This window comes from Hoplias malabaricus, chromosome 15 (assembly GCF_029633855.1).
Source record: "Hoplias malabaricus isolate fHopMal1 chromosome 15, fHopMal1.hap1, whole genome shotgun sequence".
Classification (NCBI taxonomy): domain Eukaryota; kingdom Metazoa; phylum Chordata; class Actinopteri; order Characiformes; family Erythrinidae; genus Hoplias; species Hoplias malabaricus.
This window is the reverse complement of record NC_089814.1, coordinates 21,720,950-21,744,143: the sequence shown is the minus strand read 5'-3', so window position 1 is coordinate 21,744,143 and position 23,194 is coordinate 21,720,950. Positions and strand designations below refer to the sequence as shown.

Genomic DNA, 23,194 nt, shown 5'->3' with positions numbered 1-23,194 from the left:
AACAATATTTTTCATTGCGTAGCAAATGTTTTCAGTGGGACTGAACTGATGGGTGCCTCTCTTTTACTAAGGAGCCATGCTGTTGTAATACATGCAGAGTGTGGATTGGCATATTTGCTGAAATAAGCATGGCCTTTTCTGAAAAGGCAAGGTTTGAATAGCAGCATGTTGCTCCAAAACCTGTATATATTGTTCAGCATTAACAGTGCCTTCACTGATGTGCGTCACCCTTGCTTTGTGCAGTAATGTCCCACCATACCATCACAGTATGAAAAGAAAATGTTGCTACAGCTGTGATGTATGTAAAATTGTGTCATAAAATTATTATATGTTTAATTTATGGTCCATTTTTCAAATTCAATAACAGCCCATGAGAATAAGTGTCTATTAATGATATCTATATTAATTAAAAATCTCCAGTATATCCAGCTCAAATTTCAAAGTGTGGAATACTCAGTCCTTATCCAGGAAACAAATATTAAGGAAAGTTCACTTTCTCAAGACATAGTGTAGCATGACTTTGTTAATCCTCTTAAAGACACTGTGAAATTCACTGTCTTCCTCTCAGGTGGATGTGTTCTTAGTAACTCAACCTGCATCAGGACGCTGGGTTCTGTTTGACACTGAGGTAACCAGCAGCAGTGGCCGTGTCACATACACTATTCCTGAGAACAAGAGGCTGCCTGTTGGTGTTTACCCCATCAAAATGGTGGTTAAGTAAGTGATATAATACTTTTCAAAATACTATTGGTCACCTCAGCGCCAAGAGAGCAGTTTCTAACCCCTTACTGCTCCCTGGACACCAAGATGGGTGCCTTGATTGAGGGCATTTTAGCTGTGGAAATTGTGTGTTATATATTTTTAAAACCAAGATTTAAGTATCTTCCTTTTGCCCATGATTGTCTATAAAGTTTTGTAAAGCCTTATTCCAACAAGTATCAGTTGTCTATTTAGATTTTTTCACTTCATCAAGGGTCAGGGTAATAGTGACATAAGCATTGCCCACTTTTAGAATCCACATTCTACATCGAGAGGAGAGCTGTACTGGTTATGTTTGAGGAGAGATTTATCATATTTCTGTTTTGTGTTTTTTTATTTAAACTTTCCTGAACGTTTCACATAACACCCAAGTTTTGAATGATAAAAAACCCACAAAATTTCAAAATGGGTTCCCAGGGGCTTTAAAAGGTACATTTACACTTTGTACCTTTAGTGACAATAATGTATCTCTACTGTACTTTTTTTTCTAAGAGTGTACACATAAAGATTTTGTATTTTTAATGCTGTTTGAAGAGGTGACCAAACAAGTGCAGAGGCGTTCCTCACTGTGCTGCCGAGGGGGATGGAGTGTGTGGTTTTCAGTATCGATGGCTCCTTTGCTGCTAGCGTCTCGCTGATGGGCAGTGATCCTAAAGTCCGCCCCGGAGCTGTCGATGTTGTTAGGTGAGTGTGTGCATGGGTCTATTATTCAGCCATTTTCCATATTACATATTAAACAATGTTATATTGGCAAATTTCAATTGAAAATTGTAACACAGTTTTTACAGCCTCTTGACAACAAAGACCAATCACAATCATCTAAATATCCATGTACAGGGAATGACATCACAACCTCATCTCAAATCTAAAACTGCGTTTGTGAAGATAATAGCATTCACAATATTGGTCTGAAAATTAGATTTTTACCCTAATGTTCAGAAAAAGCCAGTTTTGATCCTGTGTTTTACAGACACTGGCAGGATCTTGGTTTTCTAATCATCTACATCACTGGTCGGCCAGACATGCAGAAACAGAGGGTGGTCTCCTGGCTCTCCCAGCACAATTTTCCCCAGGGCATGGTGTTTTTCTCCGAGGGACTTGTCCATGACCCTCTGCGGCAGAAAACTATATTCCTTAAAGGCCTGGTTAAAGAGGTACTTTACATATTTACATTTATTCATTCATCCATCTTCCTTTACTGCTCAATCTTGATCAGGGTCTCTGTGCTGTACCCATTTAGCAACCACATTAATGATCGAGTTTAGCAAATTCATCACAGACACAGCTTGCCTTTGGTCCCTAGGCTCTAGTCTCTATTTGCCAAACCTTTGGTACCTACCAACTGTGTGGCACTCTGATATTTCCAGTGCTGACTGATATTGACGATTGCCATATGTTTAGCAATCTTGGGTGTACTTGAATACCTGAATTACTTGAAACTGGTTATTTGGAGTAAAGTTTAGAAATCTGATATTTATATGGATGTTCTCCCTTTCATGTGTGATATGAAATGTAAAAATATTGATCATGGTCCTGCCACTCCTCTCACTGCTCACACCTGTGGCTCATTATTCGCCTTCTTAAACCTTAACTTTCCTGCTCACTTTGCAAAGTCTCCTGTGTGTTTACTTGAGTTTTACTTGAGCCTTTTATATTGATTGGAAAGTATCTCTCCTGTTTTTGACACTAAGCCTACCTGTTAGCTTTTTTGGCTGGTTCACTTGTCCTTGTAATATTTATTGGCCTATTTTTCCGCTGAAAGGCACTGTTTGCATCTGCATCCTCACATTCGTGACACAAGTATTGATCTTGCACTGAATGTTTTCAGTTGTTCCTCTATTGTATTCTTTGCTCCAGCATTCTTAAAAACCCTCACATTTCATGAATTACTTGCCACAGATAATGCCTTACAAATAGCCAAAGCACAGACTTTCAGCCTGGAAAGTTAAAAAAAGAATCTGAAAATGTCTTTTTAAGGTATGAGATTTCAGTTCTACATCAGTGGCTCGGATACAGATTCTGAGCGGGTTAAATGAAGTGTGTATTGTAAGCAGCAGGCAGAAAGGGCCTGGTCTATAGCCTCATATCTGTTTCTTCACGAGAAAGATTTAATGACTTGGAATCTGGGGAAAGAAAAACTGTGAAAGAATAACCTGTTCGGCGGTGCACAACATTTGCCTGGAAATGATAAACAACGTGGCAATAAACAACAAAGGATTCAAATACACCTACTTATGTATTTATAGTTACACTTACACTTGAATGGTGCCTTTCTAGACACCCAAGGATGCTTCACAATCAACACTGGAATGAACACCAATTCATTTAACACTTAGTCAGCACACATACAGCAGCCATTCACACACACACACACACACACACATATTTATATGGAATATTTATAGGAATTTGCCATTTGTAAAGTATGAGAGGCTGTGGCTGTAAGGAGCCAAATTGCTGTAAACATGGAGGCTGAGTGAGAAACTCTGGATTAGGGACAGTGCATTTTATTTTCACTTGAGGATTCCTTTGGCTTTTAGGGATTATGTTATATGGAACTGGTGGCAATCTTAAGTGTGTGTGTGTGTGTGTGTGTGTGTGTGCGCGTGCGTGCGTGCGTGCGTGTGTTTGTGCTCAGTCAGGATGGCATCCAAAAAAAAGAATGGTGGATAATAAAATACTGTGTTGCTCCAATCCCAAATCTCTCCGCAGACACACATACACTGTTCAAGCCCAAGCCTGAAGCTGCATGGTCTTAAAAACACAGTGCAGAGTAGAGAAGTGTTTTGTGTCCCTAACAGTGCTGACACATCTAGGCACTTGGTTCTGGATCACAAACTCTATTGCAACATATTCCAAAGTTATTGGCTAGTGCTCCACCATGCATTATTTCACTGCTACAAAACTAATTGCCGTGGGGCTTAATATCCTTCTAGCCCACACTTTAGGCATTGGGCATGAACATGAGCAAATAAGCAATTGCTTCAGGTTAATTTATTGCTTTTCTACTGAAGTAAACTTAAATATTAGGTATGCCAACAAATATACAGCTTCCAAATTTTCAGTAATAATGACAACAAGCTTTAAAACTTCATCAACAGTGTTAATTAAAAAAAACCATCCAGTGTAAAAACACATTTTGTGTTTTCTTCCCTGTAGTGTCATATTAAGATCAGTGCAGCTTATGGCTCTATGAAGGACATGTCTGTGTACAGTGCTCTGGGTCTAGAGGCCGCTCAGATCTACATCGTCGGAAGACCATCAAAGAAGCACCAGCACCAATGTCAGGTACAGATCATGCCATTTCATTACCCACATATAAAGCTCAATATAATTATTAACTCAGCATGACAGCGGTGAAATTAATAGGCAATTACAACTGACACTAAATCTCTTCTCACACTGGGATGTAAATCACTGGCCTTACAATTATTCAATTCAATTACAGTATTTTAGGAGAAACCCTTCAGGAGCACTTTGCAGTTCTACAGTTACACACTGTGGTTCATCTGTTGCTCTGCATACTATTGTTTGCTCCATTCAACCATGTTCTTCAATGGTCAAGACCACCAGCAAGCAGGTATGATTTGGATGGTGGTGTGCTGGTACGAGTGGATCAGACACAGCAGTGCTTCTGGAGTGGTTAAACCCTGCAGTGTCACTGCTGGCCTGAGAATAGTCCACCAGCCAAATATATCCAGACAAGAGTGTGCTGTGTCCACTGATGAAGTACTAGAGGACAACCAACACAAACTGTGCAGCAACAGATGGGCTACTCTCCCTTAATTTACATTTACAAGGTGGACCAATGAGGTAGGTGTTTGTAACAGAGTGGACAGTGAGTGGACACAGGGTTTAAAAACTTCAACAGCACTACTGTGTCTGATCCACTCATACTAGCACAACACACACTCACACATCACCTCCATGTCAGTGTCACTGCAGTGCTGAGAATGATCCACCACCCAAATCATACCTACTCTCTGATGGTCCTGTCAAGAGCAGGGTGAAATAGGATTAAGAAAGTGTGCAGAGAAATAGATGGACTACAGGGAATGGACAGTGAGTGTAGAAACTAAGAGGTGGTCATAATATTCTGAGGTGATTGTGCATGTACCACACTTGTTGAGGTGAAATGACTTTCTCTTTGTTCTCCTCAGTTCTTGAGTGAGGGCTATGCAGCTCATCTCTCCATGCTGGAGTTCGAGCATGGCTCACGCTCTAAAAAGAACCGAATGATCTTCCGGCAGGGCTCTTTCGGCCTCTCCTCTAAGCCTGAGTTTTTGTCCCCATCGCCAGACTTCTTGTCCTGTAAGCGTACCCCTCTCCTACGCCGGGCCATGTCTGTCCAGCAGCCGTCACCTCCCTCCTCCACAACCTCCACTCCCAAACCTGAGCGTGCTCAGAGCCAGCCTGAGTCCCACAAGGATGGGCCAGAGATCCGCATTGAGCTGGACGATCAGGATGAGGAGAAAGGGGGCTTTTCAGCCGTGTTATAAGTAGTCAGTGGTGGGAAGGAAAAAAATATCTAAGCCTCAAATTTTCTCTACATTTACCCAGAACATGTTGTCTGCATGTTGTATGCTAAGATGACCTTAGCTATTCAAATCCTGTCATTTACACTCTCATTGGCTATGCACTACCATGCATATGTTCTTTTGTCCACCATTTTTAGTCTGAGGGGTCAAGGTTCATTAATACCTGGCTCAAATTACACACGCGCACACACACACACACACACAAATATATATATATATATATATATATATATATACACACACACAGGGTGGGCCATTTATATGGATACACCTCCAACTTTTGTTTTTTCAATGGGAATAGGGTCATGTGACACATCAAACTTATTGGGCATTTCACAAGAAAAACAATGGTTTTAACTGTATTCTTTCATGAGTTATTTACAAGTTTCTGACCACTTATAAAATGTGTTCAGAGTGCTGCCCTTTGTGTTGGATTGTCCAACACTGAACCAGTTTCATGAAACCTGGCAAGCAGTTTGCTAACTGTAGCATGAGAGATGGGTGGTCTCGTAGGCTGTCTTGAATTGAAATCTGCTGCAATGACCCAGTTACTGCATTCACCAAACATCAACACAATTTCTATCCGCTCCTCACATGTTAACCTCTGCCCTGTAAACAAAGAGAAACTTCTAAATAACTTATGAAAGAATAAAGTTATGTTAAAACCAAGCCCACCATTGTTTTTCTTGTGAAATTCCCAATACGTTTGCTGTGTCACATGACCCTCTTCCCTATGAAAAAACTTTTTGGAGTGTGTTGGATCCAAAATGGCCGCCTTAAAAATGGTCACCAACCATCTTGAAAAGTTTCCCCCCCTCCAATATACTAATGTGCCACAAACAGGTAGTTAATATCACCAACCATTCCCATTTTATTAAGGTGTATCCATATAAATGGCCCACATTGTGTGTGTGTGTATGTATATATATATATATATATATATATATATATATATATATATATATATATATATATATATATATATTTATGTATATGTATGTGTGTGTGTGTGTGTGTGTGATGAAATGTCCTACAAATTATTAATTTTTTATTTATTTATTTTACTAATTTTACTGTCAGATATGATCATTGTTATCCTGACACTACACAATCTTCCCTTAATGAAGGAAATGCTGCATTGCAAGAATAGGCAGGATTTTCTAGATGGCTGACAAACATGGCTGAGGACAGCTAAACTGAAACCCTAGCTTGTCTTGTTAGCGTTTACTATCACATGTTGGTGCACCCCACCTTTAGATTGTGACATTAACACATCCTGATTTTGAAACTTATTCAATATCTTTATTATTCCCCAGTGATTGCTAAACCATTAAGTCCCAGCCCCCTCTTGCTGTGACAAGCTCTTGCACAAAGAAGAACAAACAACAAATCTGTAATTGTTTTGTTTGCTTTTCAGTCAGATGCAGTCCTCTCAAAAAAGATTGGCACCCCGGGTAAAGATAAGTAACATTTGTCACATTTTTAAATAAAAAAAAAAACAAACAAAAATATATAAAAATATTTAAAAATATATATAAATATATATAAAACATTTTATATATAAATATATATAAACATTTTTTAATATAAAATAAAAATAGTTCTCACAATTCAAATAAGGGCAAACATTTGTTGACCTTCATTTTTCTGGGAACTACTATAAAATATAACTACTCTCATGAAAATGCACATTTTTGCAGTTAAGGCGATAATTAAAATGTTCCAAATCACTGGAACTATGACAAAGTTGCCATAACAAGGACCAAAATACAGTGTTCGGAGGATAATAAGAGTTGTAAAAAATAATAATAATAACATTCCCAAGAGTCACTACTGGAGAACTACTGAAAGAAAGTAGCATCTTGTGGTCTCAAAAAGACCGTCAGACACCACCAAAAGTTATAAGGGATGCTTGTCGGAAAAAGCCTTTCCATTTATCTAACCACAAACAATGCCTGGAGTTTGATAAACAATATTTGGACTGGAAGCTGGGGTCAGATGAAACAAAAATTCTCAAGAAAAGAACTTGATGCCCACTGTTAATGTGGCCTGAGCTAAAGGGGAGAGTGCACAGGAAAGGACTAGGACCTGGATGAAATGAAGTGATTTTGTAAAGAGGAGTAGTTTCACGTTCCCCGCTCTGTAATCTCCAAGCTTATAGGATGTTCCCTGAGAAGACCTAGTACTGTTTAATTGGCACAAAGAATTAAATACAGAGTGTAAATAACTGGCAACTTTGGTCATTTTATTCATTGTAGTCTGTAACTGCTATTCCAGTAAAGGTTTGAGGTAGGTCCCGAATCTAGTCGGAATCACTGGCTGCATTAAATTTCATTAAAATGATCAAAAAACAAGTAAAAACAAAATGTATAACCCTTTTAACTCATCTTTAACAGGGGGGCCAATGATTCTGACGCTGATTGTAGTATCTTCTTTAAAGTAGATTTTTACAATAAATAATATGATGCCTAAGGTAACGTTTTGTTTGAGATATTAGCACCACATCCCAGGTATTATTCGCCTTTCTAGAAGTGAAAAATATATGAATTGTTCTATATAACACATTTATCATCTGTTTGACATTTGGGCCAAGTATGTCAAGCAGAAGTTAAGTGGCATACAGAATGGAAATGGCAGTGGCAGGATGTTATTAGCCAAGCTGTCCTTGTGGGTCATAGCACTCTTTCTTTCACTGCTGGCTTCCCTCTGCCCCTAGAACAAAATTCATAATTTAACCTGAGCTGTTTCATGGTTACCATAGAAACCCTGTCATTCAGTAACCCCTTCATTCGGTGATGTTTGATGAAGTGCACTGACAAAAACACCAATGCAGCACTCAGTGGAGGCTATCATTTGTGCTGGGGCTTTCATTTGCACCGGACTGCTGAGAAGTCGAGAGGGCCATTGGCTTGTGGAGCTCCCATTAGGCTTACACTGACGCACTCAAGCTGCTCTGCGTCAGCGAGGCCTCGGTGAAGTGTCAGGAGCTGAATGAGCACAGTCTGCATGAGACCAGCCCGGAGTCCTGGGGAAAATAGCCCTCACTACGTTGGGAGCTCTGCTTGGGCAGAGAGTGGAGAAGGGCTTCTTTTGTGTCCATTGACTTTGGCAGGATTTGATTGGGTCCCTGTGGCATTGTTGGCCACACAGTGGGCCGATGGTGCATTCACATGGAGCCGTTGGGGTTGTTTTTCTCCCGCTGAAGCGTATTGGAGCTTATCTTCTGTTCCCTGTTGTAGCAAAACCCTTCTGTCTCCAATTTTTTTGGAGTTATGATTTCTGTCATTATTACCATTCCACTGAGATTGTTGTTTGGAAGTGTGTCTCTAACATTTCTGTGGGTCCCTTTGTGACATGTTCACAAACATGGGGTTTGTGAACCAGAGAGTGATGATATGGTTAATTTGTTTTCTGTTACACTGGGGTGCAGGAACACAAGTTAGATCACTTTGTAAATGAAATTTTAATTGTGACATTCCACTGCATATAATGAGAAAATTAAGAGTAATTTATTGACTGTGCCATATTACACTGAACAGTCTTTTGAGAGTGGTGACAGGATTATAAAAGTATACATAGGTAGCTGGTGATTAACTAATGACTGATGATGACAGTAACTCCATTTGCACTTCATTGTAACTGTACCTACTTGTGTGTGTAACATGGTAAACTTGTTCCTAAAATCTCTCCTATATTACACTGCCTACAGAAATGTATCTTAGCAAATGAAATGCTCTATAGTCAATATACCGAGTAATTCTGATAATGAGATGTTAGAATATTATTCAATATAAGTATATTCAACCTGGATCTAGGGGGCTATTTATAAGGTAAAAACACTGGCCTTTTTTTCAAGAATACAACTTTAAAAGAAAAGCAAAAACACATTCTCTAGAATAATTCCCCTAAAAACAGAGAATATTATCTAGAAATGGGTTGAATAATTATTAGAACATTCTAACTCAATTGTATAAAGAGATATATTGACTAAAGTTGACATTTCCACTTTAAACATTCTTTTGGCAGTGTAAAGAAGACTCCTAACTGTGTGGTGAAACTGTGAGTGAAACTGAGACTAGGTTGAAGAACACAAACACTGTGGAGGAAAAAAATAAGTCGTTGTTGACCTTCAAACATGCACGTCCTGTGAAAACCTGTGTGAGCCTCAAGGGTTCACAGGTGACAAAGCTTAGTAGTGCTCACTCTTCTGTACCTTACTCTGTCTCCCCACAGTATTTTCATGCATGTGCATTGACATGCCTGTTAATAAGCTCTACAATATATAATTATATTATATATTATATTATATTATAATTAGTGAGGTCGGGTTACTGCTGTTGGACTGCAGACTTTTGGAGCGTGAAAAAAACGTGCTTCATTACTTCAGAGAATGCAGTTCCACTTCACCACTGACAAATTTTTTGGTAATTTCATGTCTTTTTGCCTACTGCTGGCACTGAGCACGGTGACCTTACGCCCTGTGAAAACACTGTGTTTGTGTCTTATTTAATGTCTGTGTCCTTAAAGTAGCTAAATTCACATCTTTTCACAGATGTTTTCTATTGGGCTGCAACTAATGATTATGTTGGTAGTTTCCTAATTTTTTTTAATTATGAAATTAAAAATGTTACCCCTCCCTCCCCTATTAGTTGACTTATCAACGAATAAAGATTAAACAAATATATTTAAGGTGGAACAAAAGGTGAGCTGCTGAACCTATTAAGGTGGGATGGGGGGGGTGTATTTTTAAAGTAAGGCTAAAATAATTATTATTTTTTTTGTATTTAACGAGACCTGTTAACCAACACATTTCTGCAGCAATCTACACTTATAACGCCTTGCCTAAAGGTAGGCAATTTGTGCCCAAAAAGTTTAAAAAACAAAAGGATTTTCCAGAAAATGTTTGAGTGTGGACGACTGAAGATAGATTAGTTCTGAGAAATGGGAGTTGTTGTGGACTGTGTGATAAAAATATTTGACACTATCAAGTAATTAATATTGATCAGAGGGCACTTCTACACATCAACACTGAAATTCCCGTTTGATACATTTTTATAGATATTTTCAATGATTGTTTTGGCTAATCATTGCAGCACTAGTTTTCAACTGTTTAGACATCGTGTTTATGATGATAATGCACCTGAAATTCCCAAAGAATGTAGGCTGAAAATAGGTAGCATATGTATTGTGTTGTTTTTTGACCATCTAGTGATTCTGCTCTGAATTATGGAAGATAGCTTTGTACTTTTGCAGATATTATATTCCTAGTTCCTGGAAACGAGAGGTAAAACAGTGGAAGTTAAAGGCTGTTAGCTCACAGCTCAATGAAGTGTGAGACAGATGAAGACGTATGACGTGCTGAATCATAGGAGCAGTGCAGTAGGATAATGATGCTGCAGAGAGAGAGAGAGAGATCTCCCCAATTGCCCAGCAACAAAGAGGTGATGCTGCTGAAGAATGAAAGCAAGGATGCATCGTGATGTATTAGAGAGAAAGCAGCTTAGAAGTCTCTAACAGGGCTTTCTTTTAATGAAGCTGCAGCTTCTCCACTGTGGAGCTTTCCTTTGTGTCCTTGGTGTTCCTGTTGTCTGCAGAATGCTGTAGTGCTCTTTTGTGAAGGTAACTAAGTGCGTAAGCATTCGAAAACCACACTATTTATAGCAGCACAGCAGGCACAGGCTTGTATTTTCTGGAATACTCTGTGGTCTTCCCATGCATTCTTCATGTGTGACTACTGTTTTGTTGAGTTTTCACCGCGGAAAAGGATAACAAGTGTAAGCAGAAGCTGAGAAGGAATATGGAAGTCATTGGCTCTAGATCAACACTGTTCTGCATTCACACCGGTGCTTACTCTCTGGAATGCATGCCCACCTCCCTCACAATTCTCTTGAAGCACAAAACAACGTGAGAGTTTGTGTAACGTTTTCGTTTCAGAATTCACTGTGTGCACCCTGCTGCAGCATGCAATGCCAAACAGAGCTTTAGTCGTGTCTCACAGTTGCTGTACCTGTACTCAGTGACAAGTCGTAGTAGATTGTATTTCACTGGCCAAGAAGCCAAAGCTGTATAGATGTCTTGTAAATTCATGTAAATAACTGTATATACTGTTAGTGTTGTTGGGAGATATCTTTTTAAAGAAAAATAAACAAGTTTGAAAAATACCAAAAGAAGTTGTGGTTTAATGTCTAAAAAAGTAAATCTCGCATCTGTAAAGGAGAACGTGTCTGTGAATCTATCCCAGCTTGGAAGCAGCTCACGGCATCTCTCCCTGATGGGAAATCAGAGAAGGAGCGATTCACTCAAAGGAAGGAAGTGACTCGGATGTCCTGTGGACCACAGGATCCCAGCTCCGGCTACAGACAGCGTAGAGCGGCCAAGTTGCAGCCAGCGAGGAGCATCATGAGCCCTGTTTACTTACTCTGTGTGGTTTACTCAGTCTGTAATGCCTGAGCTACAAGGCAAACATAAAATCAGTAATATACACTAAACTGCCAAAAGTATTCACTCACTTGCCCAAGTAATTGAATTCAGGTTTTCCAATCACTTCCATGGCCACAGGTGTATAAACCCAAGCACCAAGGCATGCAGACTGCTTCTACAAACATTTGTGGAAAAATTGGTCTCTCTCAGGATTTCAATAAATTCCAGCATGGTATCGTGATAGGATGCCAGTTGTGAACTTCCATTCATTCTTTGTAAGCGCTTATCCAGTTCAGGGTGGGGTCCGCAGCCTACCTGGAATCATTGGCTGCAAGGTGGGATCACACCCTGGAGGGGGCGCCAGTCCTTCACAGGGTGACATTCACTCACACCAACGGACTTTTGAGTCACCAATCCACCTACCAACGTGTGTTTTTGGACCGTGGAAGGAAACGAGCACCAGGAGGAAACCCACGCAGACACAGGGAGAACACACCACACTCCTCACAGACAGTCATTCAGACCCTGGAGCTGTGTGACTACGACACTACCTGCTGCGCCATCGTGCCTCATTGTGAAATTTCTTTCCTAAATATTCCTCCAATAGGGTCTAGCTGCAGATCTCCACTGGAAGGCTCACAACAGCCTGGAACTCACCCCCACTGTGGGGACGGACGTGACGTACACACCATGTGTGTATGGGCTGTTAGTCGCGAGTTCAGTCAGATTGCTTCAAGTTATAATAACATGGATTGCTGTAACGCATGGCCTTCTAATACTTGGACGTGAAGGCTTTTTTATGTACGTTACCCGTTGGCTAATGTTACTAAAGTCTTTTATGTGCAAGTGTAGACATTTTAGATCAGGTTGTCTTTGTGACCTACCGTGTCGTGAATCTATGTTGTAGTGTTTAAAACTACAGAAGCATTTGTCATATTACAGTTTCTCAGTCGTTAACATCCTAGGACTAGTCGTGTAAATTGTTCTTGTATACGGTAAAGTGGACCAGCCACAGCCAGTTTAGCTGCCAGGGTGAATGTGTCAGGCCAAGCATTTTATCAAAGGTGCACTTTGAGGGATGATGTCAGACGTGTTGTGGAGACTATACAGAGATTACTGTATGACATTTTTTTGTGTCTTCCCCCTTATTTTTTCTGTATTTATGTATTTTATTTGTACACAAATGGGCTAAGTCCAAGTATGTTGGCATTTTTTATTGATTACTAGCAGCAATTTAATGTCCCTACATTGAGCACTTTTACCACACCTATTATACTTTTTTGTGTCACAGGCTTTATTGTTTACATTCCCTACAGTAATTATCACTAATTTACTTGTAGATATATTGCCAATGAACAAGCGATAGAGATTTGAAACAAACAGAAAAGAATCTGTCACTTTCATTTCAGTATATAGTATAGTATGTATATAACGTGAATATTTGTTTTCATGAGTTCATGTTGCTAGTGGTGGCAGTGGACCTGGAGGTTGTCCTGCTCCGGAGTTTGGTGTGTTCTCCCCGTGTCTGCGTGGGTTTCCTCCGGGTGCTCTGGTTTCCTCCCACAGTCCAAAAACACACGTTGGTAGGTGGATTGGTGACTCAAAGGTGTCCATAGGTGTGAATGGAGGTGTTAGGTCATGGAAACGGACTGGTCAAAGCAATTTCTCTTCTTCTTAATCCATGTTCCTGTCTCCTATTTATGAGAAAATATAAATCATGGGAATTTGTATTATGTATTTTTATTGAAAATAAAAAACATGAGAAGAGCTTCTTTTTAGTTGTTTTATACTATTCATATTGGTATGAATCTCTATAAATGTGTATCATGGAAATTGTAATCTCAGCGCTCCTCTACTTCTCTTTGGAGACCACCCAGCAAATTTGCGCTTAGAATGAAAGAAAAATCCATTTTATTTTCTTTTTAGTCTTTAAATAAAACTCTGTTTTTAACATAGTCCACAATTGGAATAGGAAATAGGGTAATTTTTTTGTGATGTAGTGCTGCAGTAAATCATCAGTTTGGTTTCTTCAATTCAAAAAAGAAACCCATTTTTACCACGATACAACTCTTCTCAGTGGGGAATTCAGACTTTTCCTCATTTAATTCTCAGATGGCCCTGTTCTGTCACCTGCCTAATTAAAAATTAAGGTCACACCTTTTCAGTTGGCCTTTGCACTCTCAACTAATTATCAGTAAAAAATTCAAAAATATTTGTTAAGTATCAGCAAGGACCAATCGGAATATTTTCAGTAAATTATGAACATACTGTATTCATGTCCTGTGGGAGGTTCTCTCAACCACAAAATCAAGACATTGATGGTTTAACATCATCATCACAGATTCTGTGTAGTTTCTGTTGTTTCCTCTGATGCTTTCCCAGCAACAAGCCATGGGTTACAAGCAACTTTAAATCTCTCCTGGACCAGGAGGAAGCAGCTTTCAGGACAGGGGACAAGGGCGAGCTGAAGAGGGCACAAACAAGTACAAGTAGGAGTGTAGGAATAAAGTGGAGACAAATTCGGATCAGAAGTATGAACTTGATGTGGGATGTGTCCTGAAAGAATCTCAGACTTCAACCAACAGAGCCCCACAACAAAAGCAGAGGACAACCATGTTAAGCCATTTTTAAAACAGTTTGGCAGCAGGTCTCCTCATAACCCTGTGTCCTCTGCTATATCTCAGGCACCTTGTCGTTTTAACACCATTTACAGCCCCAACCTTCTCCACTCTGGACAGGACTGGCCCTGAGAGGGGTGAATGTTCAGTGACAATTCTACACCTCAACTTAAAATTCTCAAAATTTTTCTTCCGCAATCAAAAACAAACAAAAAACAAACACCCATGTGGTTAGGTGGATTGGCTACTCAAAATGTTCATCTTGCCTTGTTCAGGGCAGCCTCTGGAGCTACCAAAACCCTCAACTAAATGAGAGAGTTACAGATGAATGAACGAATGTTACATATCAATAAAACATACACTTAATGTAAATAATGTATCACCCTCAGTGAATGTGCCTTCTGTTGGAGTTACCTCTAACAAAACCCAAGGACATCACCACAGCAACCAGATGTGACTAGTCATCTCAAACTCACTCGCTCATTGGACCCATCCTAGGATTCCTACGAGTTAATAGTTTTTCCGTCACAGCAAGCTCCCAACACTTAATTTCAAAAAGATATTTGCACAAACTGCAATCTTTTTTCACACATTTGAAAAATCTACAGATGCAAATTGTGAATTTTGTATTACAAGCACAAAGTATTTAGGCTCTTTTTTCCGAATCCATAAATGTGTTAGGGTTTGATTTCTACACAATGCCAGCTAACTCCATGATATGTTACATTTGAAATTTAAGTACACAAACCAGCAGCAGGACTGCTACCTCCTGCTTTGTACAAGGAAGAACAGGAGCCTGAACCCTGCAAAATGACCTCCAGTAGGCCACTAATATCCATGTTTCTGCACAAACTGTCAGAAACAGGCTCCATGAGGGTGGTATGAGGGCCCAACGTCCACAAGTGGGGCTTGTGCTTACAGCCCAACACTGTGCAGGGAGACTGGCATTTGCCAGAGAACATCAAGGTTGGTAGATTCATCATTGGTGCCCTGTGCTCTTCACAGATGAGAGCAGGTTTACACTGAGCACACGTGAGTTTGTAGACGCCATGGAAAACCTGCAACATCCTCCAGCATGACCGGTTTGGCAGTGGATCAGTAATGGTGTGGGGAGGTATTTCTTTGGAGGTCGGTCCACACAGCCCTCCATGTGCTAGCCAGAGGTACCCTGACTGCCATTAGGTAACGGGATGAGATCCTCAGACCCATTGTGAGACCATATGCTGGTGCAGTGGGCCCTGGGTTCCTTCTGATGCATGACAATCCTAGGCCTCGTGTGGCTGAAATGTGTCAGCAGTTCCTCCACAATGAAGGCATTGATGCTATGGACTGGCCTGCCCTTTCCCTAGACCTGAATCCAGTCGAGCACATCTGGGAGATCATGTCTCATTCCATCAACCAATGCCACGTTGCACCACAGACTGTTTAGTTGTTATATACGATTCATATTGGTATGAATCTGCATAAATGTGTCCAGGAGTTGACTGATGAGTTGACAGGTCTGGGAGGAGATTCCTCAGAACATCTGCTGCCTCATCAGCAGCATTCCCAGGCATTGTAGGGAGGTCATACATGCTGGTGGAGGCCACACACTACTGAACCTCATGTTAACTTGTCTTGAGGAATTTCCACTGAAGTTGGATCAGCCTGTAATTTGATTTTCCACTTTTGAGTATGATTTATAAATCCAGACCTCCATGGGATAATAATTTTGATTTACATTGATAATTTTCATGTTTTGGTCTCAATGCATTCCACTAAGTAATGAATTAAGATATTCAACTAGAATATTTCATTAATTGAGATGTAGGATGTGTTATTTTAGTGTTCCCTTTATTTTTTTGAGCAGAGTACATTTTATCGACCACATTATCTTTGCAGGAATCCTCTCCTAAACCTTGGGTTGCGTTTATAAATAAGTGCCAGAACATTCAGTCACACAGCCTTATTTTTATTTATTTTTTTAATTATAATCATCATCATGATAGTATAAAAAGTAAACATTTCATAGAAGAAAACTAGAAACATACTCACAAAAAGGATAATTCAGTCATTTCTACTGTTTAACAAAATAGAAAATAGTTTGGCAGCTGTTTGGCATCCCAAATAAATTCTCAGACAATCCATTGCACAATGTATTCTTTTCTAGGGCGGACTGCTTAAGTTTCAGTATGCAGCATTTAATATATATATATTTTTTAGCTTACAAACAGGGTTACATGACAGAAAAGTACAAATAGTGTAGCACTAGTCTGACCTTAGAAATAATAAACAATAAAACCTCAATATAGAGGAAGTAGAATAAAGTTATGCCAGAAACGTACAACTAGAAGCCTAGTTAAAACAGTTAGTAAACTTGAAACCACCATAAAGAGCAGTTATATGTCAGTTAGTGTATTAATTATTGGCAAGTTTCATTAGGACTAGCCTTTGGTGAACACCTACAAAAGCATTGACAGTTACTTAGCATTTGGCAAGCTTTTTTTTTTTTTGGATGTTGTTCTGAATTTGGTATTCACATATTTTGCATATTTGACCCAAGTAATCGTAACATCTTGATGGCTTTTTACAACACTCCAGCAGTGGAGGGTTCATAAATGGTAACAGCATAACTGATGGGACAAAAAAAATATATGTATTTTTTAAAAAATTCAGAAATAAAAACAACAGTTCTCATTTGTTGTACCCATACAAAAAGGACTGAAAGAATGAGGAGAGTTGCCCTGAAGAGTTTACCTCCTCCAGAGGCCACAGCTGGAAGACAAAGATAAATCTGGAACAAACACAAATATGAACACAAACACACGTAACAGTGACAAAGCAGTAAAGAAGGAAGCAGTCTCCCTCTAAGTGGCTTTGTGGATGTTTGAGAGAGCACCGTCAGTCCAGCTGCTCACTCTGTGGCAGATACGGCGAGTCTGCTGGCGGATGGAGGCTCTGTGTAAATTCCCAGAAACACTGCTGTGAATGGAGCGGCAACCCTGAGCCATCACGCTGCTGTAGTGCTCCACGGCCTGCTTCCTATAAACAAAACATATCCTAGTATTACTTGGATGGAAATATTCCTGGACTATGTGTACTTTAGGACCCGACTGACAAGTCTCCAAGATTAATTGGCATTTTGGAGCACTCTAAAAATAAAAAGGACTAAGACTATTCTTGTCAAAGGCAAGAGCAGCAGGGACTGATGCCTAACATTTAACCATAAAATATCAATTATTAGTTCTGTGAGAGTTGTCTTATCAGTCAGGTCCTGGTGTACGTCCAGCTTGAGGGGGAACAGGCTGTTTTAGGACATGCATTTCACTGGCTAATACGCTATAATAGCATTATTGTAATAATCAGTGCTTAAAGGGGGAAGACGGTTAACACAGAAGCTTGTACAGCAAAAAGAGCAGACAGTAAAAGCACTCAAGACTTTCTAATTAGTTAGAAAAATAATGTGTTCAGACATGAAATAAAGCCGTGTTCAATCTCCATGCATTTCAAAACCACATTCTCATTGTGTGTCACTGTAAATCAGCCTTTGAAAGGATTTTACCTGAACATTTACTCCGTGATGAGAGTGTATGCAAATTTACTGCTGACAAAAATGGAAAAAAACCATTAGCCAACATCTGAGTCCTTTCACTTAAGACACACCCAGAAAAGAAGAAATGAAGTCAGATGACTAGTTATGGCCAGAGGGAGCAGAATTTCAGTAGGTCACAAGGATAGGTCAGTACACAGCAGCCCCAAAGCCTTCTTCATTTTACCATCAAGATCTTCCTGTTGCTTTAGGGCTAATACTCAAGAAGTGTAATCCCCAGCTCCAAAAGCTACATGTGCACACAAATGTCAGTCATGTGCATTAGAAGATAAGGGCCTGCTAAGAGGGTACAAAAGGTACAGATCTGCCAAGGCCATGGGAGTGAACTAAACTAGAAATATTAATGTTTCTGTTGGTGCTCTCCTCCAATATCACGTATTAACAGTACAAGTAATGGCTGTCAAATTCCACTGAGGTAATTCTAAATAAAATGAAACGCTTTGATCAGTTTGGGTTTTATAATCTTTCATCTAGATAAACTGTTCTTTACAAAAGTCAAACTGAAAATACACTATATATGCCAATGTTAGTAGACACTCTCTAGATGTAGTGAATTTGGCTGCATAAGGTGCACTCAACTTTTAGAATCTGTATAGAAACACATGAAACACACTGAAGCAGCTTTACATGATCCTAAGTTTACCATGCCCAATTCTAAATGTGGGCTAGAGGGGTAAAAAGTCAACCAGCACTGGGATGGAAAGAACTCTGTTGCTCTCCAGAGTGACTGGGGACTTTTGAGATGAGTTGGGAGCGATGTTTGGGACCCAGAACTATCAGTACCTGACCTCACTAATGAAGAGGGGAAGAAAAGAAAAAAAACCCACACAACACACACCAACAATTACAATATGGCTCTTGACAGAGTTGTTTCCTCTCTAATCAAGGAGCATATTTTACACTAGGGAACAATAAATGTTGGTTTAGTAAGCAGTTTCACAACTAATAGTCCAAAAGAAACTGTACAAAACTGTAATAAATCCTTTATATTAAACAATACTGAAATAAGAATTATTTAATTAACTCTAATTTTGATATATAAAGTTTTACTGATTTGGCATACAGATTAATTTTATTATTGTATTTTAATTATTATAATTATTTATAATTATTATTATTATTAATATAATTATTGTATTTTCCTTTTATTGGGATTTTCTGTTGTAGATGATGCACTGATCCAGATTTTAAAAAATAATAATAATAATAAAGAAAAATGTGTGCCATTGAATGAATGTAAAGAAAGAATCTCTGTTGGATACATGTAGAGTGAGGCCATCTCTAAGGGATTAGCACGATTTCCTTGAAGGGGAAGTGACTGCAGTTTTTAAAATCTGGGCGGGAGGAGAGTTATGTGTGGAATTCTGGGGGGTGGGGTACACAGTGATAAGTGGAGAGCACACAGCATTGCAGTACAATGAAATATTCAGATCCAAATGCCAGAAAAACATTAATGCTGTAGTATTAGAGCAATAAATTAACCCATATAATATACACATTAAATTTACACATCATCTAGAACAAATTCTCAAAGTGACATCAGGAATGTAGGGTTTAAAAGAAACATATCCTCCACAAAACCAAAATCTTAAGCCTGTTTAAAAACTAAAATTCACCATATATTTTATAACTAAACCTTATGTCATTCATGCCTAACAGTTATATACATGTGTGAGCTCCTTAAACGTCTCCTTAAACGTGCCTCAAATCGACAGCAGACCCTTCCCTGGTGTTAAACTCTGGGAGAGAATTTAAAGCAGGGAGCTACAGGGACAGAGCCGCTGCTATAAGAGCAGAGAGCCGTTAGAAAAACGACACACCCACTCAATAATAAACAGGAAACAGACCCATTATCATGCTGAAACTGGAAAAATGGGACACTGGATTGAGAAGTGTTTGTGACTACATTCAAAAATACTGTTTATGGAGGCATGTTCAAACAATGATATAAACAAAACGAATGTAACACTAACCATATTTTAAAATGTTCCTGTTTTGTATGAATCTTAAAATCAAGCAGCATCATTTCAGAAAATCCCAAAATCTCACCGATCGTCTCTCTTAATGACATCTTCGAAGGCCTGAGAGATGCTCTTCAGCCTTCTGAGGCCTTTAGAAACACAGTCCAGATCTTGATCAAACTGTCTGCAACACAAAGAAAAAAAAAATAATAATAAAAACAGGTACTTCACCCACTATATTATCTGTCATTTACATTTCTCAGCACCATTTGTTATAATATGAACCATTGACCTGTAAATGGTAGTTAAAAATTGCAATGATACAGTTCCTCCACCCACAATTAAGTATATAGTTTGTTTTTAAATATAATGCAGACTCCTTGCTGCAGATAAATATAGCTAATTATTTTCTTTAATATGGACATCAATTCAAACTAAAATCAGTACAAATTTCTTCCTTGGGTAATTCATAGTCGTGGTCATTAAACATGAGTAAATACAATACATCAATTGTCATTAAGAAATTTCCCCATTTTTTATTACAGCATTGTTCATTACCAGGAAAAGAAATTTAAAGAATAAGAACCTAGTTTACCTTGCACCAATTGCAACTCAGAGCGTGAATCACCTCAAAGTCATGAAATAATGTAAAACCTTGTGTAGGCTAAAACAAACATTTGTTATGTGATGTAGATTTTTGTATTTTATGTCTTTATTTGCAACAACTCACAGGGCTTGAGTTGCAGTATATTACAGTAACAGTACAGTTAAAGTAATTTATCTTCCTAAGTGACACAACAGAACATAAAGAACCTAAAGGTCACTCACCTCCTGTTGGGTGAAGCGAAGGGACTTCTGAGAGCTGCCATGCGCACCAGCTGTCTCCTTGTGCCTCCAGTTCTTACTGCTCTCACAGCAGAGCCGCTGGCCTCAGGGGTGCGTATTGCTCGGGGGGTGTTCTTGCTGGTTGACCTGGGGGTACGCCTCGGGGTAATGGCTGAGCGAGAAGGTCGTTTTGGGGTGCAAGCCGTTGTGCAATCATTTTCTTCTCCTTCTGCAATTTTTCCAGGTGTCCTTACCAGGCACTCTTCACGGGATCCTAACCTCCTCTGAACTTTCTGTGGAGAGACAACAAATACAGAAGATGAAAAACAAAAATAATATGGGCCAGCCCTTTCGAGTGGTGTAACACTGTATTATGACATCTCAATACCTAACCTTTGACAATATGATGGTATATGTGTGGAGATTTTAACCACCTTAGTGCCACTGTTGGACTGAAAATTAACTTCAGAAAAAAATATAATAATTATAAAATTCCATCCAACAGTGTTTGTGACACACACACAAAAGGGCCACGTGAGGACAGACCCACAGTTTTCACATTTCTGGCACCTTGTCAAATCAAATTGTTCTCACAAAGTCAACATCAGAAAAATACGGTCTTAGAGCAAGAACTGGGACAGGGCCATAGCGAGTGGTCACGAGGACTGGTAACCCAACCCCTGAGCTATACATTGGGTGTATTTTGTCTCTGAATTTGGAGTTCATTTGAAAATTACCTGATATGCATTTCCGATGGAGTTCTTTGTACTGCGCTTCATCTGGGTCATGGCACTAGTCTTCTTGTTGATCTCGAGGGACTCCCAGGTGGGGTTATCTGGGATGTTATTGTTGGGCTGGACAGTCTTGAGGGGCAGTCTTTTCCTCAAGGACATCCTGAGAGAGTTGAGAGAGCTGGAAGAGCGCAGCTTACGGAGGGTCTGTTGGGGGGCTTCAGGAGAACCCTCAGGGTCTGAGTCCGGGAGGACAGTGTGCGTACGCCACATCCCACTTACCATTGCTGCCATCTTAGTTTTCAACAACCTGCAAGGATATTAGGTGTGTGTGGTTACGTTTTAAAAAAGTGTATGTGGGTTAAACAATGATTTTATCTGATTTCAGACTTTAATACAATTAGAAAATATTTTTTATTAAATATATATTCACTTTAATTGTGTATATTGATGCCTTCCATTATCTTCATGTTAAAAAAACCCAGTGAACATTAAGTGTTAACATGCGTCTGTGGTATATTTAATGCTAGAAAGTTGTATTGTGTGAAATAAGCCATCAATATTATAGCAGAGCATTTCTGCTATGAAGCTACATTGATCTAAGTGGACATTCTGACAGTTAAGGTTTCTTACATCACAAACCTAGGGGACCAATCCCATCAACTTGCATGGTGGGGCTATTGAGATGCAGGTGAGCAGTGGAAGGATGGGTGAAGCTAGAGGCAGGGATTTATGTTCATGTATGTAGAATTATTATTAAGACTAGCTCAACGCATTAAGAGATTTAAATATAAGCTAACGATAAATTTAGCATTTTAACTATTGAAATGTTTGTTCCACCTTAAACGGTGCAGAATATGCGTGGCTGATATGGCAAATGAAACGGTATTCATATATTTTCAATATTGGTACCCCATTTTTGCTCCACGCTATGAACGAGTTGTCTCACAGTTTAAACCTGACCCTGCTGCCCACCTCCAGTGCAGCAGTCATTACACTGTACTGCAGAATTTAAGGTGGAACAGAAAGTCCGAATATAACAAAACTTATTCAACCTTGACCAAAAATACTGCAGCGATACAATAATCCCGTTTCCACAAATATTTAGAAGGCTTCAGATTTGTTGAAATGCAGTCCCCACCCCCCACCTCCATTTCACTGCCATAGTCGCTTAAGCAAAAAACACACACAAAGACACGAGGCTTGTGGACTCGACTGGGAGCTCTTCAGACGTAAGTTAAGCCTTTTTTCGGATACACCTTCAATATGTTTTTGTATCGAAATAGTACTATTTAAATCAGACAGTAACGTTATTTTTTAAAGCAATTAAATCTACTATAATGTAAATATACTTTCTGAGACCTGCCCATTTGGGTGTAGATACTTCTTGTGAAACATTTCTAATAATACTCTGCGCTCAGTCAGATTAACATTGCACACAAACCGGAGATAAACACAGTAAAGCAGTGATTTAACCCGTTTTCTTACCGTTGTCTTTGTGGCGGTTTCTGCGGAGACCCCTGTGCTGCAGTCTTCTCTTTTTCAATGTTTGAATTTGGCGGACCTCCTTTACACGACTCCCCCAAGTTCCGCCCCTGATTTTGATTGTACAATTTCCGAACTATGGTATCATATGATTGGTGGAGTTTACCAGCTACGTCCCGCCTCTTGTGTCTGATTGGTGAATTATAACGTCATGTCGTGCTTCACTGCCATGTATTGTTCTATTCAACTGCTGAATTGTTGTGATGAA

At 39.4% G+C, this 23,194-nt stretch overlaps 2 protein-coding genes across 2 annotated transcripts in view; one reads left to right on the top strand and one right to left on the bottom strand.

The window, feature by feature from the left end:
* plrdgb (PITP-less RdgB-like protein) overlaps nt 1-5,258 on the top strand; it is a 101,875-nt gene extending 96,617 nt beyond the window's left edge. Inside the window, exons 15-19 of the mRNA XM_066645969.1 lie at nt 569-717; nt 1,294-1,443; nt 1,730-1,913; nt 3,919-4,047; nt 4,920-5,258. Of these exons, the coding sequence (XP_066502066.1) occupies nt 569-717; nt 1,294-1,443; nt 1,730-1,913; nt 3,919-4,047; nt 4,920-5,258 (951 nt within the window). The remainder of the gene's footprint in view (nt 1-568; nt 718-1,293; nt 1,444-1,729; nt 1,914-3,918; nt 4,048-4,919) is intronic.
* An 11,034-nt stretch (nt 5,259-16,292) lies between these two features.
* LOC136668569 (protein PIMREG-like) lies at nt 16,293-23,050 on the bottom strand. Its single transcript, XM_066646171.1, has 5 exons — nt 22,930-23,050; nt 21,448-21,751; nt 20,714-21,003; nt 19,974-20,069; nt 16,293-17,356 (listed from the first exon to the last, which is right to left on the bottom strand). The coding sequence occupies exons 2-5, from the start codon at nt 21,733-21,735 to the stop codon at nt 17,182-17,184; spliced, it is 849 nt and encodes a 282-aa protein (XP_066502268.1). The 5' UTR covers nt 21,736-21,751; nt 22,930-23,050; the 3' UTR covers nt 16,293-17,181.
* Between the last annotated feature and the right edge of the window lie 144 nt (nt 23,051-23,194).